Source organism: Barbatula barbatula (genome assembly GCF_947034865.1).
Source record: "Barbatula barbatula genome assembly, chromosome: 18".
Classification (NCBI taxonomy): domain Eukaryota; kingdom Metazoa; phylum Chordata; class Actinopteri; order Cypriniformes; family Nemacheilidae; genus Barbatula; species Barbatula barbatula.
Genome location: NC_136781.1, coordinates 7,968,335 through 7,989,586, shown reverse-complemented (window position 1 = coordinate 7,989,586; position 21,252 = coordinate 7,968,335). Strand labels below are relative to the sequence as shown.

Here is a 21,252-nt window from a genome sequence, read left to right as displayed (position 1 = left end):
AACGATAAACTGCATGTATTGTAGTAACTTTCCTTGCGAAAAACAATCGTGGTTTTATTACAGTTTAACTGTGGTAATTGTAGTAAAATTAAACATCTTGTCAATTTAGTACTGTAGTTTAACCATGATTTTTGGAGTAATATTGTGGTAAAACAATACTTTAGCCAATAAGTCACGATGGACAATCTTCATCCTCATTTACAATCTTCATCCTCAATTACAATCTTCAAACTTCATTTACAACTTTATTTCAAAATAAATTGAACTATAAACAGGTAATTCATTTAAATTGTAAATAAGCATAATAATATATGTTCCAGGATACTTTTTAGAACAACTTCTGAACTTTATAAATATGTTGTAAATGACATTAATTTCAATTTAAATAATGCACCAAGCTTTATACCCAAACCATAATCTGCCTTTAACACATAAAACGTGTGTTTTCTCGCTGTCCAGGGCAAACTGTTACTTTTAACAGCAAACAACCTCTGACCTTTCCCAAATGTCAAGGATGTGTCAACCCTAATTTTAACTCAAATATTGCCTCATGCTTAAAAGCGAGATAAAAGCAATTTGTGACTCACAGTAGTTCATATCAAAACCAAAGCAATGGTGCAAGAGGCCTCCAAATGTCAAGGTTCAATATTTCTTGGGCTTCCTGATGGATGGACCAGTCAACATGCTTGGTAACAAAACTGGTTTTAGTAGTGTGGCAGAATCTGGGATAATAAATTCTCAGGTTTTTTTGATGTTCTATTTCAATCTGCTTTATAGGATAGATTGTGGAGGCCCAGAACACACTCGTTTCTCCCTGGGGACCACCAAATCTATCACATTTCATTTTGCCACCCTTCCATGTAATTGAATGAGTTGTCACCCCTGGCTTATGTACTGTATAGACATGTCTTACAATAGCAGAAAAAATGGAAAGAGTTATGAAGTACGGAAGGGATGCGTGGAGGAATCCCCAGTGTTGTCTGTTTTGTTGTGTCTTATATAATATAATATGCTATCCGATTGAACTCATTCGGAGTGACAAAAATGGGTTCATATGTGTCTTTTGAATAATGAGTGTCTTTCAGATAACATCTTACACTGTGTTTAATACCTTTTATGTAATTGTTATTTATTTATTTATTTTGTATGTGTCTTGTGTTGTAAATTACTTAAGATAAAACCATGTGCCAAATGCACAAATATAAATCTAGGAGAAGTTATGGTTGTACCTCCTCAATAACAGAAGGTGGAGCAAGTGTTACAACATTATCACTGCCTGTTTAGCTCTCCTTCCCTTTATAAAGATCCCTGTCAAATGTGCAACTTCAGAAATTATGGTCTTAATTATAATTCAAGTGTCAGGTTGCTTTGAGAATGGTTTCTAATAATGGTTTGTTTTTTATTACACTCACACATTATTAACAATGATCTCATAGCCACTCCTCCATTGAAGAGTTACAAGGCCGAGTTGAGAGAACTGTAGTATATTTTGAGAAAATCAATTTTAATATAAGGATCAATACATGAACCCGCTCAGAGCATCTCAAAGCGAACAGAAATGACCTTCTTGAATGGTATGATTACTCCACTATAATAGTGTGGCCTTTTACAATCTACCTTTTGCTCTTGTTGTAATTAGATAGAACTGCTTATTACGCCAGTGTTGCCAGAAAATAGGACATGGTGAAATCGCTGACCCGTGAGAGTGGCATTATATTCCTACATAACATATACCTTCCTCCCCTTTCTCTCTTGCCAAGAGGGAATGCCAAGGTTTTTTGTCTTGGAGCGTGTTGAGTTTTTTTTCTTGGATATAATCCAATAAGTGTTTAGTGACTAATATTAAAGTCCCAATATGTAAATTTGGACCGCTAAATGGTGCACTTTCGAAACAACGACAAAGGTGAAGCTAAATTACGCTCTGTCAGAGCGTGGAATTATGGGACATGTCGTTTTCACCATCCAGGGGCGTATGTAGATCGCCCATCATGTTCAAGGACGAGGTAATGAATTCATTTTATTTTATGTCATCGGAATGAATTAGCTTGCAAGAAACGTGGAAATGTAAAGCTACGTTAGCCCGCGAATGATATTGGACTTTGTCAATTGATTTGGTGGCGCAATGCTACACAGTTTTAAGTGTTTGAAAAAGTCATACAGTCGTCGTTTAAAAAGTAAACTATATTTACGCTGTTTTGGGTTTCCTTTACTCGCCAAAGAGTAATTGTGATCCATAATAACAGAACAACAGATGCTGCGTCCCAGATGCTGTAGGCTTATAACCACATAAGGTATTTGCGTGTTGCAGTAGTTTCTACAACAGAAAAACTGAGGGTATTGCGGAGCACTGGATATTAAATCACTGATATGCAACAAATAAAAGGGAGATAAGGGCCGGGCCATTATTTTAAATAGGGATTTCTTTGGATTTGTACATTCTTGGGAACATTATGGATAATGTAAGCACACAACTGCATGAAATATATCACACTATGCAAGTGATTTTTGGATATCCATATTGTGGCTTTAAATATGGCACAACATCAATTTCTAGATTTTAAGTGCAGGGTGATGTGAGTTCTTAACTTTGTTTTAGGTTTATTTTTGCTTCTAAGTGATCCAGTGCCTACTGTTGGTGAGGTTGCAATAGACGACAAGTTCGAACATTTCAAACCATGCAGGCAAACCCAATTGATTTGTTTCTTATACAATGGTCACTGGTCCTTTCGCAAGGTTGCCCTCTTGACACTCTTATAATCACATAAAGATTCACACTTCACTTGTATCAAATTGTACTGATAGGTTGTCATGCTTTATCCAGGGTTTAGCATTCTAGTGTTTTTCTCCAGTGCACTCAATTGTGAATTATCCATTACATTAAATGATTGAAGCACAATCTATTTCCTTCTTGTTACACATGAGCAGCACACACAGCAACACGGGATCCACTTGCTAAAAGCTAAATTGGATCAAAATTAGTTTGCGTTCTGTTTGAACAAATCAATTTAAGGCATGTATACGAAATCGCTCCTGCAGGACCTCTTGGTTCATGTTGAAATAATTGTATTGCAGAAAAACTCTGAATGACGTTATGGTGGTACCGACTCTTAATTATTGCTATGTACGTTTTGTGATATTCTTATGCCTTCTGGGTTCAGCAGAGACCCTTTGTGGTATGACCCTGGAGTGCTGACGGTGTGAAAATGCAGACTTCTTATTGATGTCGGCATTCTTATTGAAAACTTGTTTTTTATGTTTTCACTTCAGCCAATAATTATGAGCAGCAATACTGTGCACAGTTGTCAGGGGAATTGCTCTCTCCTGGAAACTAACGTCAACACAACTTCAGGAGATTCGGCTTCATTAGGTGTTGTGCTTCATACAGTTTTCCTCACCTGAGCCATAAACCGTCAAGAAGCGAGAAACCATCTAATTAAATTGTGCCTGCACAGTTATGTGATTTGTTCTGGGTTGATGTCAAGAAAAATCTAGCCACACACATATAGAAAATAGCTTTGTGCAGAATGCTTGAACCCATAAATTGAATATATAAAAAAATTAACTTGTCGTATATATAAAATTACAGTTTATATATGTGGACATGTGCTTTAAGGTTCCATAAATATTTTGGTAAGTATAGCCTATAATATATGAATACATTCTTGTGTCCTATTAAGTCGTTGCCAGAAAAGTGTGTAGTCTTGCATGTCATAAATCACAAATTAAGTTCAAGCATTTTACCTTTTGTATCTGTGAACATTTAAATTGTACAATTATATGTGTTTTACATGTACGTATAACATTTCTGTACGGGACAGATGACATTTCACACAAATGCCTTTTATTTATTTACATCCCAGGACTCTGTCCGGGATGACGGGTGTGAGGTCTTTCGTCGATTTTTACACCCAGCGGTTTAAATGAAACATTGCAGAGAGTTGTCAGGAATGCCTTTTCGGATGGCGTGCATCTCCGCGGGCTGCTAGCAGTAAATAATGGGGTGTAGGAACTCCTTCAACACCTTCCCTCTGTATACCAGCGTATCGCTGGCCCCTGGACTGAAAACAGGATCCTCCATGGGCGATGAGGCAAGTCTGAGCTGCTCTAGCATAGTAGTAATAAAGAGAGATAATGTGATTTTTATGATAGAGGCCCCAGCAGAGACAAATGTTGTTGATAGTGATAATGATTGCGCAGGGATCTGGGGGTGGAGGTGGAGAAATGGTGCATGAGCTCGATTCACTTGAGTCCCAGTTACATCTTTTTCCTCCTCCTTCTCCTCCTCTGCAACGCATTCCCACTCTCATCTGTTTCGGTTTGGGTTTGGTAACACTCTCCCACCCCCTGCCACTCCCTTAGACGTATTTCTTTCCTGTCCTTGGTAGGCAATGGTTACCGTGGCAACAAGGGATGTTCTGTACCACTTGTTTCCCCCCTGAACAGCACTAGACTAGCAACACTTTTTTGGTTTAAGTAGAATGAGAAATGCAGATGGTAAGCTGTTGGTATAATTAAGTAAATGGTAGAAAAGCATTGCTCTGACAGACTCTTGTTTATGTTATACAGATGTAAATCTGATCTAATATTTTTCCCTCTTGCCTAGTGTAATGTTTAACTTTGTTTGGTTGATCTCAAGTTTCATTTCATTTAATAAAGGTCATCTAAAAGAGAAAATTCTGTTGTCATCGATCTCACTCTTATTACAAACAAATGACTGGAAACCCCCCCTAAATTTTTTTTTGTAATGTACAATATTGGTTGCATATTCTATGCAATCACATTTAATCTGAATGTTAATGGTGATGAAGCTAGAATAATTCCTTCAGATTACAGTAAAACTCTGAAACATACAGTATTGTCTTTTAAAACAATAAAAAGATATCACAGCCGTCGGTTTCTGCCAATTCCTTAATGCTTGTGTATTATTATGTTGAAAAGCAAAAGCATGATTCTCCCATAAATATAAGCTAGCAGCATCAGTCCTTCATTAAACCAACAGCAAAGACAATGTAACAAACATGTCTAACCTTAAGAGTTATCACTATTGTTCATTAATATGCTAAAGAAAACCAATATTATATTTAACATAAGGACTCCCCCCCCTATCTTTATTGGTACTATTTGGTCCTCTAGGAGGCTGTTGGGGCAGAGCAGAGGTTATTCTTTCCAACTTCCAGATTTTTGCAGGATATGGCAGGTGATGTGAAAGGTGGGATCATGAGGCTGGTTAAAAATCTGCTGGGATGTGATTTGTCATTTGCGATGTCACCATTCTAACATGCATATTGCTATATAGTATGCAAAACATATTGTGTCATATGACTCCTGCTTGACTGTTGTGTTTTGATTTAAGATATTTCTAAATCAAACTACATCTTATTCTCAAAATAAAAAACACCTTTAGTTTAGAGGTGGAGCACAAAATACAGAGAGCTGCAGTGCACGACAGATCTAAGTAACTATTGAGTCTTTTCAGGCATAAAGTGGGCTTTGCAGTGTGTGTAGTCCCCATGTGTGTGTGTCAGTTGTCATGGTGACAGACAGCTAGTAATGTCTGCTGGCTGCTGGAGTGCTGTGTGTGTTACTGGGCCACTGGACTCACTGCAGGAATGGCAAGAACTGTAAAGCTATTGCACGTTAACCCTTGGGTCTGTGCATCAGGAACGTCTGCCTTGCATTCACAGAAAAGCCATTATTTCTCACCTCAAGCTTCTGACCCGCAGCATGGATTCAATGTCAACATGCTGAAGAAATAGCACACAGGTTGTCCTTTTCAAGCCGTCTCTAAGGCATTTAAGTGTGAAGGATATTTGACGGGTGGAAGAATGAGTCTGGGGAAGAAATCGTCTGTTTAACCCGGCTTGCATAGGAAGAGGCTTCCAGAGGAGCGGCGGTGCAAGAAAAAGGCAGAAAATGTAAAGAATAGTTTTACAAATTTACAAAATGATGTCTGTTGTTCATGTCAGTGGAACACACAATAAAGAACAGAAAAAAATCTTCACTTGAATTTTTTTTACAAGCCATCAACCCAAAGAGTGACCACCATAAAGTGGTTCACATGATCTGTGCGCTATATTCTGACTCATCTGAAGTCATACCACTGACACGAGGAACAGATTCTCAATTCAAATCAAATATGGCACCGATGGTGCAGGTTGGACGCCAATGAAGTCATCCATCATTGGTTCTCAAGTGGCTCATGATGTCATGATGTCAGATGTGCACTACAGATGCCATGTTTGATTCGGCAGCTGCAGTCAAGATGAAGATTAAATGTGAATAACGATTTTAATTTCAGCCTTTTCCTCACAGAGCTAAAGCACACCCGAAAGATTATTTAAACTGTTGAATGAATGTGGAAAAACAGCATAGGGGTTTGGAATGAAAATAATGTAAATGCTATACAAAATTACAATACAACATTTTTGGTTGCAATGATTTTGCAATTTTGGGTTGAACGGTCTTTCCCTTCTCTTTTAGCTCAAAGAGTCACTTTATTCAGGAACAACCAGTAGCCACTTTTTCTTGTGTTGAGGTCAAATGTGTGTAAACAAGTCATGAAATGAAGTAAACAATGCATGTCCAAAATGCTTAAAGCCATTTGGCACAAGATTAATGCTATCTAACTGAATAAATTAAATGTCTACTAAATTGTGAGAGGCAAAGCAATTAAAGAAATTGCCAGAGCCTCTTACCACACTAACCGATGTATGATTTCCTATCATTTTCTCTGTTAGCTCACCTCAGGCAGCTCTGCTTGAAACCATTAACACATGCAGCAGTCAGAGAGAAAAGCAGGAATAATATAAAGGAATTAAATAGACCAGAGAGAAAAGTCGAAGAAGCCCATTTTTCATACAATATTGGTCCGGGTCAGGTCACCAAGATCCTCATGAATGGTTATTTTATTACATCTCCAGTTCTCAATTATGAATTAATATGACTCATAATCTGTTCATTCCACATGGTTTGTGTAAGATAAATTGAGTGATTATAATGAGAGATAAAGTCCTAATAGAAAATAATCTTGTCCTTTGTGCACTGGTCATCCATTTGAATATTTATACATTTCGTTGCACTGTACTTGTATGTGTGTAATGACAATAAATTGAATTGAATCCAATTTTAACGTCATAATCATAGCCATATCAGCAAAATCGACTGTCAATTATGTTGAGATGCTGTGCAATAGATTATATTTTTACAAGTAAGTAGTGTTCTAAGCCAAAATTCTATTATGAAAAAAGTGATGAATTTGATGTAAGAGGGGGCTGGTTTTGGAATTTACCCCCAAACTCACCTGTCACTACCCCTGTACCCCCTGTTTTTATACATCTATGTTTAACAGGAGCCAGTTTTAAAAATCTATATTCTATATTAAATATTGTTCCATTGTGACCTCCAGGTTTTTAAGGCACTAACCCTGGCTTGGATCTGGCTGGGCAGGAAGAAATGCTTTCGACTGAACTTGATCTCGGAGAACACCTGAAGCATATTAGTATATTATTATAAATTAGTTTTGATCTCTGTAACGTTTTTTTCCAAGACTGTGACATGGCTTAGACCAGGGGTGTCCAAAGTCGGTCCTGGAGGGCCGGTGTCCTGCAGAGTTTAGCTCTAACTTGGCTCAACAACCTGTCTTGAAGTTTCTAGTCTGCCTACCGAGACCTTGATTAACCATGATTATTTACTTAGACAGTAAACATATAAGAGAGAGAGAGAGAGAGAGAGAGAGAGACTTGCATAAACCCACTTTATTTTTTTACAGAATGTTATTAAATACTGATTCTTTTTATATGTTCAAAAGTGACACAATTGTGCTTGGTATAACTGTGTAGACTGTCATATATGTGAGTTTAAGCCCGTTAGTTGAATGTACATGTGACATTCACTGTGAAATCGAGTTTGACAGGAGCCTTTATGAGGCTGTCAGGAGACATCTGCAGTCGCAGTATCAGAGAAATAGGATAACACCATACAACCCAGAGAGGGTAAAAAAACAAGCGAAATGAATAAAAGGTAAGTGGCAATCCATATTCAATACAAGCCTGCTTTTACAACAATTCACTTGATACATTTCCAAACACTACATATTTGAACCTCTGTATTCTTAGCTGTAATTCTTTTTACAGCTATCTTTCAGCATAAAAACAATGATGTCATAAATAATCAGAAAATGTGGTAGATAATTTAATAATTTATATATATGAATGAATACATTTTAAACTGATTAGTGTATTGTGTACATGTATTGTGTTAGTTTAAATGAAAACTTGGATCTGGCATGCAATTTGTGCAAAACATGTTAGATTTGAAAACTTTAAACTTCCATGTACTCCAATGGAATCACAGAAGTCTGATCCTTTGTGCAAAAATGGTAAAAATGTCAAATTCATCATATGTCAGACTTTACTACTTTTTATTACTAACCTAAACATTACTTTTTAAATATTTAAATATTTGTAAACTATATACATTTAAAGACTTTGAGGAAGGGTGACAGAGGAGTCACACGACACAACCCCCATCTGTTTTAAAGACAGAGGTGTGTAAATGTTGTCTTGCTGAACATGTGGATTGGAAAGTGACTCCTACAATATCACTTTCCCCAGGGCCCCATTAACATTGTACTGAGTTGTTGATTATCTCCTTGGGTTGGTGCAAGGACAGTCGCAGGATAAGATCTGACCCACTCATTCATCACACAAACAGCCCTGTCCACATCTCATGTTATTGAGTGCTTACATGAAGATGAGCAAGAAATGCAAAGACCTTAGTTGCGCCCCTGAGAATATGCCAATCTGGCTTCTGCGTTCTGGTGAATTGAGCAGAATTCTTTTGTGAGAAAGCGGTATGAAAATGTTTATAATTTATTTGCACCCATTAGTTTGGCTAGTGAACACTTTACAGTTTTGTAGAGTTAATTCACAACCGCATGTTTGTGACAGTCACCTTTTATTTAATATATAAAGAAAAATATTATTTTCAATTTCCTCCAATAATAATTCTTTTGTAAATCTAAATCTGCAGCCCATGACTGACAAACAGAAAATTGGACTGTGATTTATAGCGTGACACTCCTCCTGCCTCCCCATTCAATGTATTCCACCTAGTGCCGCCTGTATCGCAGATATAGAAAATTTAATGGATTTCAATCACAGAGAAATCACACAGATGCCTGTGAGATTGCTCCATGGCTTTTCCCCAATACAAGGATTCATAAGCTAACATCATAACTCTACACATCCCCATACCATAAAACCTTAAAAATGTTGGGTGTAAATTTAAACTGTGGGTGTCTTGAGACTTCTGATAATAAGACCTTGGAATGTAGAGAGTAGAAATGAGAAAACAAGAAAAGATGGAGACTGTTCAATTAAGGCCACCATGAATGTGAATATTCAATAAAACTGACGCTTTCGTGAGGATAAATACTTTTCTCCTTCCTTCATTCTTTCATTCTTTCATTCAGCAAACCTGAATGCGGTATCCCACTGTGTTAACTCAAAAAGCTGCCCATTGAAAATGCACATCGTGAGATACAATAGCCAATCTTTCTGACATTTGCCTATTGCCCTCTAAAAAAATCTACTTAAACTGTCAGCATGTGAGCCGGGTTTAAGCGAATATGTCAAGCCACCACATTTGCTCAAATTGAAAAACCTTAAATTGTCCAAAGCCAGCTGCCATTGGAGTGGGACGTTGGTGCGTGTATTTGAGTCAAAAAACACATTTCCATCAGTAGACTCACTTGTTTGAAATAAGAGACTGAAATCTTAACAGAAACACATTATAGCTGACAAGGTATTTTTTGCTTGATGGGATTGTAGGAACGTCCTCAGTTAGTGCAGAGCTGTTCACTTGCAGAGATTTGATTTCTGCACATATGAATTGTCAAAGAGATAGTTCACCCTAAAATGAAATGCTGTACTCACCCTCAAATCATTGTCATAGGACTTTTCTCTGACTTTTCCTTAAACAATGAAAGTAAATGATAACTGAAGCTGTTAGAGACATCTCTCTTTTGTGCTGCATTGAAGAAGGTAAGTCATATAGTTTGCAACAACAAGACAGAAAGTAAATGATTGACAGATTTATTATTTTAATGTGTGTGGGCGAGGAGAGGACTATCTTTTAAAACAAAATTGCAAATACTGTTGTAAGTTTGCATGGTTTTAGATCTGACCAAATCATTTTCATGAGCCCACATCACTGTGAGTGTTAGAAACTAGGGTTTATCTATTAACATGTGGGGTGGTGTTAATCAGCATCTGCATTTTGGCAAGTTAAATATTTTCTTTCCTTCTCACCAGACACCCAATCATCCTTATAACACTAGCATGCAGAAAACTAGATTAGTTACCCCTCAGACAAAGAGCTGTGCGCAGAGGTTGACGGCCTCAATTCATTGTCATTAGCCAAGAACGCAGAGTTCTTTTCTAACTCATTAGCTGATAAAAACACCTTGTGATTCCCATTAAAACCTCCATTCATCCTTCCACAGCACCTGGGCTTTTCTGAACTGCCAACTGCTATTTAGACAGGAAAAATGTTTGACTGAGGGACAAGCTAATAGGGGATGACTGTAATGTGTGATAAAAATTTGGATTAGTTGACAATAAGCTTGCGCGGGTGACAGAGCATTATCATTCGTCCTCAGTTTCAGATTGATTCATATTGGTTTTAGCTTTTGTAAAACATGATGAATGATTGAGACATTTTGTGTTTTTTCTGAATTTTGGAAAAAAAGATCATATGACACGGCTAAAACAAATATTATGGTTTGTTTTAGATGTAATTCAATTGTGTATACCTGATTTAAGGTTAAACATGCTGTATTTTCCACATACCGTGCATGTTTGTATCTCCTCTTTACCCCGCCTTTCTGAAACGTGCAGATTTTTTACAAAGCTCATCGCTCTAAAAAGCAAGGTGTGCTATGATTGGCCAGTCAACCAGTGCGTTGTGATTGGTCGAATACTAGCTTTTAGATAGAATGCATCTTTTTTTGTAAGAACTGTTACTTGTCAAAACTTAATTGTGACAAAGGTACACGAACCATTCAACAAATTGTTTATTTAATAAAATTAACATACGATAAAATTAAAAATATTGTTTGTTTAATGCAACTAATATACAATAATATATCAATATAAATGGATATTAATAAACATTAAATAAAATATAAATTGGTTTATTTTTAGCCACTAGCTAGACCGATAAACAAACACTGACTGGAAGTTAACTTTGGGCCAGGCACATGCGTCAGATGAAACCGTCTATGACATGAATCATTCTGATGAAAAAATTAAGTAATGTTTGCTTTTCCTGCGGTGGGAAAAATGCAACATGGTAAAAAACAACTCATATTTCCTGGTAGAATATCCATTTATTCAAATTTAAAAGAGAAAGAGAAATACACATTTGTGCTGTCTGCAGTCTTCAAACAACTCTGCATATGTACACTTTATACAGTCATATATATTTATGATAATCTTGTTATATTTGTAAAACAGTACACCATCCCCTGCAACTATACCCATGAATAATAAATCCCAATCCCCCCTTCACAGCCTATTAGTTTCGCATTTGTAGGTGTAAGAAAAACATTCATTCAAGGGTGCGCCTTGTGGTAAATTCAAGTCGATATTTTCTGTCCAAAACAACACACAATTCTTTCAGCTGATAACCCGAATGGAGCTGATGAAGTGAGAAAAATAGCACTGGCTATTAGTGCAGGTCCACTCAAATGAAGATGTCAAAGAGCGGAGAGCCACGTCCCCACCAGCAGCATTTGCATCTACGAGGCCCTTTTGTCACTCTGAGTGGGCACTTTATATTCTTTTAGAAATCCAAAATTCACACCTGAGCACATGGTTTGAGCACTGATAGCATTTCAGAGCGAAAACGCCTTAGAAATACACTCCTAGTGTGGATGTAACAGCTGCTTTTGGTTCAAAGAAAAAGGATACAGGAAAAGAAGCGTTAAAGATGAATAATTGGTGTAACCAGGAGATGGCCCTATTACAGGTTGGTATGAATATCCTCGTGTCGCAGTACTTTGAAGGTAATCCAGTAGAAGACGTTAAATATGAGGAAGCTGAGAGGGAACACGGCTCTGGATATGGTATCGATCCGCTTGGCGCGGTCCACAAAGCGCTTCCGGACTGCTTCTCCATCGTATAGGACTTGCACGGGGGGTGGTGGGGTGAATACCCTGGACCCTTCCACAGCTGTTCCATCTTTTGCTTGTAAGCAATGGCCCAGTCCGTACCCACGGAAGTAAAAGCCTCGGCTTTCCCGAACAAACTCCTCCTCCTTTAAAAGAAGAAGCAAATCATTTGTAAAGAAACAACACAGTCAAATTGTATGGCAAGAGCTGCTATAAAAGCTGCAGTGAACATATGCCCTATTCAAAATATGAGCATTTAATAAAAACCTTAACAAAAATATCTTGTATATTGTTTTTTGAATCATTTAGTGTTTTATATGAGATAAAAAATAACACCAGCTGACAGCATCATATGATACCACTTTTTTCTCACGAGGTCCACTTGTAACAGAAGTTTATGATGTAAACTTATGTCACTTATAATGTGCATGCTGGGGAAGTTCAGAGTTATGAACTTTCTGAAATTAACAATAGTCCAGTATGTACTCTTCAATCTTTAATAGATATACAGTATAGCGCGGAGAGCATTCCCTGACACTTTAAGTGGTGCAAAACAGCAAGATCTATTTGGAACAGAAGAAAAAATAATATTTGTCAAACTAAAGATAAATGACGGAGGTTCAATAGATGCCAGTATTAGCTCTGATCCTAAAGTTGCTTGTATGTGTGTGGGGTAACCTTTTTGTAAAAACGTTTCTCTTTTCTCCTTTTTCAATCAATACAACATTAACTGTACGTTTCCTATGTCTGTTTTTTGCACAGGCAGTATTTTGGCCTAGTTCTGTGCCTCTAATTCCATTTAAATTAGTTATTTGGATCAGTTTATCAGTCAATCTATGACAAATTACCCCTTTCCTCAGGAGGATAAGAAGATTAAGTTCTCGTTTAGTTCTTCATTAAATACGTTTCTGGCACCTAAAAACAATGCAGTGAATCATGTGTCTAGGAACAATGATGTGTTTGGTGAGAGATAAAAGGCAACCATTTAAATTGAGTATGCCTTCACCTCTGCATGTTAACAGTTTGGGTCGGCTCTTATCTCTTAAATCATGGTCAGGCAGTTTCCCATTCTGTGGAGTCTGTATAAGGAGCTGCTGCAGAAAGGGTTTAGTTTCATTTGTGTGGGGTTTATAATAGACTATAGGGAACAATATTGCATGCTGAAGGTCTCTTACATCTACTGACAAAATGCGAAATTGTGCATATCCTACCATATGCACATGCTGTATTTGTGTAACGCTACACACAACTGCAAACAACATAATAAAGCACCAAGTTATAAAAGCCGATACTTCTTCTAACATTTTGCTGTAATCAATCTACTGTAGAGTCCGCACAGTAGGTGTTGGTAAAAGCAAACTGGTTTGGACTGATCTATGGGCGTGTTGTCTCTTATTTTAAACGCCCCATCCCACGTCTAAAGACAGCTAAGCGCAGGACATCGTTGACGTGACTGCTTGGCGTCGCTCCAGTGAAGCTAACTTCAACTAAACAATGGATAATAATAAACCTCCCCCAACGGTCGGGAGGAGGAAGCTTCTACTTTTTTGAGGGGTCATTTTCTCTCTCTCTATAACATATGTTGGGGCTTTTGTATTCCTTGCATAAATTATTATTAGCCCTGGTTCTGGGGTGCTAGAGATCATGAGAAGATGAGGGACAGCTTTTTAGTAATTATAAAGGGAGTGCTTGTTGTGAGGTTTCTGCTATATATGATTCGTTCAGAATGTGATAAAACTTGTTTTTCATGCTGCTAAGACCAACAGCCACATACATGCAGCCAAGTTTCGGGAATTACATCGGCATATAAATGCGGGATTCACTCTTGAAATAGCCACGATTGACATATTGATAACCATAGTCAGTTCCTGAAAAAAGCAGACCTTTGGACTGAAATGGTTGAATGGTCTGCTGACTGACAGACTCACTCATAACAGTCCCTTGCCACCATCTACTGAACGTAGCTATGTAAACTGCACTGAAATCGTTGAAAAATCTTCACAACACTAACACAGACTGACAGCCTGTAAAGTATTTTTGAACAAACATTATTATCATGAAGCGTCAATCATCCAGTTGTTATTAGTGAAAATAGTTAATACTACATCGGTAAATAATGCCAGAATTATTAATGGACGTACAATACTATTCAAAATACATTTCTGTTCACCATGCCTGCATTGATTTTATCAAAAATACAGTTAAAGAAGCCCGTTCTTTTACGTAAGCCTGCTTTTAATAAATAGGATATAGTTATGCATATTGTGATAAAATGTATTGTGTATAAATTGTATATTCCGCGACTAACCCCCACCCTCACCACTTGATTAAATTCGAGCACTGGATTTATCCTGTTTGGAACCCACCGTTGAACCTCCAGTTGGAGACCGTTGCAGTTTCCAAATTGACCGGCGGATGACGCTAGCGTGCGGTGTTTCAAAGGGATCGAAACTATTTACGTAGCTTAGTGAAGAGTATCAAAGTTTACATTTATGCATTTGGCAGACGCTTTATCCTAAGCGACATACATTGCTTTATTGTATAGCATTGTTTTCCCCATCACTACTAAATATATATATTTCATATTTTTTCTAAACCACACAATACATCATGTTTCATCGGCATGTTTTAAATTACACATGAACAAGAAGAGACTGACTGAGGTTTACAATCTGACTAATATGACGAGAAATACAAGAAAAAGGGGGATGCATCACTGAAGTTTATAAAATTCAAGGTGTATGCCTTTTAGATTTCTACTTTAACAAGAGAGCGCTGGATGTTTGCCGTGTCTGGTTTGGCCTAGGATGTAGTAAAATAAATGTTGCTGTTTACGTACATAGGCGCGGTCGAGCACGACCTACAACCAAGTGCTGCTAAGTGTGTTGGTGAGGCACATCGTTTCCAGTTGGAGATGTTGTGATCTTTGAATTCGATATATACGAGTTTAAGATTTTAGATACATAATGTTAAATCATGGTTAACTATTTAAATTGAATTGGTGAAATAATTTTGTGTACAACTAAGCGACTGCGCAATGCTCCACTATGCGACCCTGAGCTTGAAACCCCGGGCTCAAAAGTTATTGATTGTTTCTCCAACGTAAACATATTTATTCAGTTTAGTTAAGAATGCTTTGATATCATGGAAAGACCTTTAGACATACTGTGACTTACTGCGATGGCCTGGGTAAAAAGAATGTGAAGCTGACCTCACGCCCTATGTTGCATGTTGCAGACAGTGGGGCCACCATCTTGGGAGGATCAGACTCCACACTACTAATATTGTTTTGATATGTACCGTTGTTTTGTTTGATATGGAGAAATGGAAAATGAAAAACCAGGGTATTTTCCTGAACGACTCTTCGTAATGCTATCACAATTTTTAACACAATGAGACCGACCTACCATACTAGTTATATTTCATAATCAAGAAGAAACAAAACACTGCATTGAACACACTAGCAGCGATCCTCCCAAGATGGCCCAACATTCAACACGGCATGACGTAGCTTCACATTCTCTATGGGGTTCAGTGTATTCCCATGTCAAGTAAGACAGGGACACAGATGGTTTACCCTGGCACAGGTGTTACAGTGCTGGTTGAATTCCGGTGCTGTGGCCAGGGAGCTTATTCACTTTCTGCATCCTGACAGACTTGCTCTATCCTCCGTGAGGAAGAATATCAATGTACAAACTTGAATTTGAATTTATGTCTAAAGTTTTGAACTCAGTCCCTGTTATGCAACAGATTGGTAAATGAACCTCTGGAGATGAATACAGCACATCCATTCATCTATTCATCTGTCTATCTAGAGAGCACATTCTGTTTTAATATTTCACAGTCCTGTGCACTTTCATGTGTCAAATTGTGCATACAATTCTGAAGCAGGCTTTGCAGACCCATTATCATTACAATTGACAAATGTGTATATACTTAAAGTAAGAGTAATTTGCCACGAAATTAAAATTCCGTCGTCATTAAATTAAACCCTCGTGTCATTATATGCTTTTTTTACTTTGGAAAACAAATGGAGATCTTCTGCACGCAGCGATTTTCAACACAGACAGTAAAAATAACTGTAAATTCACGCTATAGCTTTGTATAAAGAAAATAAATGCTCTTATTTTCTGTTAAAGTACACATGTTTTTTTTATTTTGCCAATACCAGTGTATGAGTTTAAAATAACATGAGGGTGTTTTTCCATAATTCCTTTAAAAAGATTGAAAAACAAAATAGGGAACCAGCATGTACCTCATAGCCTGTGCTCTCATCTAAGTTGCTAGGCAACACTGCTGGTGAGCACACATTTCTTTGTAGGTGCTAATGCACACTGCGGTGAAGTGCACACTTAAGCTAAACCCCACCAATATGTTTAAGTTTCTTCAGCAAATCTTAGTAAAGTCTTTAGTCATTAGGCTAATGTTCAGGCTGATGTTATAGTATAACCAGACACACTCTTAGCACAGATTTGTTTGTGTTTACTGTTGCAGGAACATGTAGTCTAAATTGTCTCCAGTTTTATTAAGGCAGGATGTAGCTAAGGATTTGTCTTATTGATTAATCCTGGCCAGTAGTAGGTCCATCAGCTTTACAGCTCTCTCAGCCAGTGACCCATGCATCGATACCAGCAGACTGATCATTCAGAACAGAGACTTTCCTGGCGGGAGAGAATGGGATGAAGAGTAATGGCTGCCAAGCTCTTTGAGACAGAAGGAGGACAACACGCTCATTCTTAAAGAGAGTTATTCTCATTTGTCTCTCATTATTGATTCAGATCCAACAAACACAACCGTAAATCTTCAGGTTTTTTGTGCCTGGACAGCAGAGCAGACAGCAGTTGTTCTACAAATACAGTGTCTCTGACATATTAGTCAACGGCTTTAACCCTCAAGATTGACTTTGCTGTGTTTTCCTTTTGGCGTCTTAAATTAACCTTAACATTCCTCTGACCTAATCAAACCTATTAGATATATTTTAAGTAAGAGATAGACGTTTAGAAATGTTGCTTATGGTTGGGTATCGTTTGAATTTTACCAATTTCGATTCTGCTTATTGATTCTGATTCTTATCGATTGCCTTCATTTTCAAAAAAGCTTTTCATGACATATCAGAAGTTAACACATGCACATTTCTGTCTGAAAGTTTTCACCCAGGAATTGATAGGAGGACATTTCTTTATTTTAAATGTATAGGCTATGAACCACGAAACACTGAACAACATTTATTTAGATGTTAACAGAGCTGGTTGTGTTGCACATCATAGAAAACAATGTTAGCAACTGTAAGTTATTACAGTAGAGAAAACTAGTTAATTTAAATCTTTTTTGTGCTATTTTTGCCTTCCGGGTTTAATATCCTCATCTGGCCAACATGTGACGTGGCGTGTCGTTGTCTCATTATTATTCATGAGACTTTGTTTTCCTTTCCAATGAGAAGACATTTCACCTAATTATTCATGACTTCACGTGGTGTGTTCATGTAACTGACGATTTAAAATGTAACCGCCGCCGCATAGACCGTAGAGAGGCGTTCATCATGGGTCGCAAGTGTTAGTTTTTGTGGTGTAAGAGTTCAAGGGCTTTGCATCTCTTTCCCCACGATGATGCCAGAGCTAGACTCTGGTTGGCCATCAACTACCGGCACGTCAAAGCTTTTTGTTGCAACCATTTTTCTAGAGAAAACTTGAGACAGGTTGACTTCAGACTCGCTAATTAAGGCAACCTGCGTCTCGGCAAGGATGCTGTCCCTTTTCCCGAGGACTTTTTCATCTCATCAAATGTGGTAACTGTCATTTTAATCATAATGCCCTGTCTCAACCACACGCAAGCAGTGCGATTCGACACTACAAAAGACTAAGTACGGAACCCATTATAATTAGAAATTTTGTCCTCATTGGTTGTCTATTGTCTCTATTAGTCTCTTCTCTTTGAGAAATAGTTAAGATATTGTGAAGGATTTAAAGGGATACTTCACCCAAAAATGAAAATTCTGTCATCATTTACTCACCCGTATAAATTCGAGAAAGATATTTGGAAGAATGCTTATAACAAGACAGATTTTGCCCCCCACTGACCACCATAGTAGGAAAAAATACAATGGTAGTCAAAAGTTCCCCAGAACTGTTTGGTGTCCTACATTCTTCAAAATGTCTTCTTTTGTGTTCAACAGAACTATGGGAGTAACAGTCCTGGGGGGCAGGATCTGTTTGGTTATAAGCATTCTTAGTAAAGCAGAAAGTTATTCTAAGCAGAAAGTTATACAGATTTGGAACAACTCGAAAGATGAGTAAATGATATCAGAACTTTCATTTTTGGGTTAAGTACCCATTTAAGTGGATTTTTAATTGGTAAAAATGTTCTTTTTCATGATTACTATTTAAGTGATTTTTTGTGCGGTCAGCAATAATCTTCTTCTTTTTCCATAAGAGAACGACTTGAGATCTGTATTTCGCTATATAAAGAAAGTTGACTTGATTTGACTAGACTTTGGACTAGAAGTTTGGATTCTGCATCTGGATGTGTATTCACTGTACATTTAGTGACAGTTAAGGTTAATGTAGTTAATGTTGATGGAGGATGAATAACGCGTGTTATCAGGTTTGTTATTTGGTTTTAATCAGAAATGTATGTTAAGACTGTCAACTTTTGAGCTGTTAAAATGAACACAAGCAACTAAAGGGATAAATAAATGTGTTTGTCGTATGGGATGTACCTTGTCACTCTTCAGGATTTAAAGAGATTACATAAAAATATTGGTCAATATTTTAGGCGCTCAGTGCGATTTTGCAGTACAAAACCTTGGGGGATTTCCTCAGCTCTGTGCTTCGAAGGCTATTTAACATTTTACTTTCTGTGGTCTAGGATCAGGAAGCAGGTTGTTGGCAAAGCTTTATGTGGCAGATACTGGGCTCAGCAGACAGAACCGCTCACTATGGAAACAGGCCGATCTGATTTCCACCACATGAGATTTGACAGGAGGCTGCATTATGTTGGTGTTGTCAGGGTTTGGATGTGTGGCTCAGCTCTTCAATAAAAATAAACTGTAATTCCAGGTGACAGGACCTATTTCTAAATGTAAATCTGAATGTTGTCACACTTACTATCCTGTGCCTTCGCTGTTTCTTACGCAGCCTGATGAACTCCTTATGTTGCCTTGAGACAAAGTTGACTGCTGCGTACTCCAACAGCGCAGCAAATACGAACAGCAGACAAACGGCCATCCATATGTCGATGGCTTTTACATAGGACACCTGTGATGCAAAGGTCAAAGCACCATCAATAGTTAATCAATAGGGGCATTACTGGGAATAGTAAAGTGATGTTGACTTTGGCTGTGATCTTTTCATTAGCTGTTTACGTAGAGATTGGCAACAGAGGCCTCAGACATGTATTGAAGCTAAATTATAGCAATGGCTTTTATATTCGTATATATTACTTCATTCATAGGGACACAACAAAATAATAGTTATATTTGGACATTGATGCAAGTTCGTAAAGGCAAGTTAATGTTTTGCTATATTCGACATTTCCGATATTATAATTATATCAGTTACTGACTTTATTAAGATTAATTAAAATACATTGCAATTACTAAGACTATTAAAATTAATGTCTTTTTAAACCATATTCTCTAATGGGAAATCCGGGGGAAACATAAGGCTGCTACTGCCACCTGCTACTTTTTTACCTCCCATGAGTATTCTATGTACACATGCTGATCAAAAGTTAAGGATCACTTGCCAAAAATGTTTCTCATGATCTTAAAATCTTTAATCTGAAGGAGATGTTTGTTTCAATGTTTGAATTTGAAATTACTTTTGTAGATAATGAATAAAAACAGCCAGCTTACAGTAGATGGAAGTTCCTTCAATAAAAGCTTCCCAGGTTGAGATCTCAAGAAGCTGGATGATAAAATGCCAAGTTTTGCTAATTCTAGTCAAAGGATGACAACATTAAAGATGCCAAAATATAACATAGAGTTCCTTTATTTTGAATGCTTAAAGTCACAACATAATTCTCACAGTTACAATTGTGTTTTCTGTAGTTTCTAAAATATGGAACAAAATATAAATCATGAGTAAGTGATCCTAAACTTTTGACTGATGGCGTATCTCTCTTATCAGTTAAATAGTTGATGTATGGTTTGGGTTGTGGTTAGCTGAAATATTTCTCTGTTCAAAGGAACAAGGTGGTTTTGGTTATGTTACCTTGGGTAGAGAGGCTCGTGAGCCTGAGCTCTGGGTGGTCATGGTCAGCACAGTGGTAATACCCAAGCCTACCCGAGCAGGGGCGGCATCCATGTTGATCCAGAAAGACACCCAGGACAGGATGACGATCAGCAGGCTGGGGATGTACATCTGAATGAGATAGTAGCCCATCTGTCTCTCTAAGTGAAACTTCACCTCAATACAGGTAAATTTACCTAGTACAAAAATTGGAGAAAAAATAAATAAAATGTGAAATTGAAGCATTTCCACTAATTAAAAACAAATGAATCAAAGAACAAGGCCTAATAGGTGGTTCATTTTGAGATCATTTACACAAGTCAATAGAATAACTGATATCAGCTTCCCGACTTTTTCTCCAAGATATCCTGTAGGAACAAGTCAACAAGTTGCAGTTTGATGACATGAGTGATCTGGTGAAGTTATAGATTGTTCAGATATCAGGTCTGTGTTGACATCAATGGCAACTTGGCAAGGTTTACCTGTGTTGTAGTGTTTGGTACAGTAGCCAAGATCCTTTTCCTCCTTTAATAGAAACTGGGGAAGAGTCAAGTCATCCGCGACCTGCACAGGGCTATCAGAAAGCCACTCGAAGATCAGATCATTCATGGTGTAGCCAACTGTGAAGAAAGAGACAGTATGAGGTGAAAAAGTATAAATTGCACCTGTCAAGCTTCTCCTCTCATCCTATATTTGTTTGCCATGTTAAAGGTCATCTGCCACACATCCGACCAAAGTGGCAAAAGGTGTAATACACAGTGAGCTTTTTATGATAGTTCTGCACAGGCAGCCGTTCCCATACAACCACCAAAGGTACACTTTGTATATAACTTTTTCTTCATTTATGCCACT

General features: G+C 37.6%; 1 protein-coding gene across 1 annotated transcript in view; it reads right to left on the bottom strand.

Annotated features, from left to right (window-relative positions):
- Positions 1-11,372: 11,372 nt before the first annotated feature.
- The window catches only part of glra4a (glycine receptor, alpha 4a), a 39,856-nt gene continuing 29,976 nt past the window's right edge, over positions 11,373-21,252 (bottom strand). The window contains exons 6-9 of the mRNA XM_079480124.1: positions 20,883-21,020; positions 20,383-20,597; positions 19,276-19,425; positions 11,373-12,318 (exon numbers count right to left, since the gene is read on the bottom strand). Coding sequence (XP_079336250.1) covers positions 12,025-12,318; positions 19,276-19,425; positions 20,383-20,597; positions 20,883-21,020 — 797 coding nt within the window. The 3' untranslated portion in view covers positions 11,373-12,024. The remainder of the gene's footprint in view (positions 12,319-19,275; positions 19,426-20,382; positions 20,598-20,882; positions 21,021-21,252) is intronic.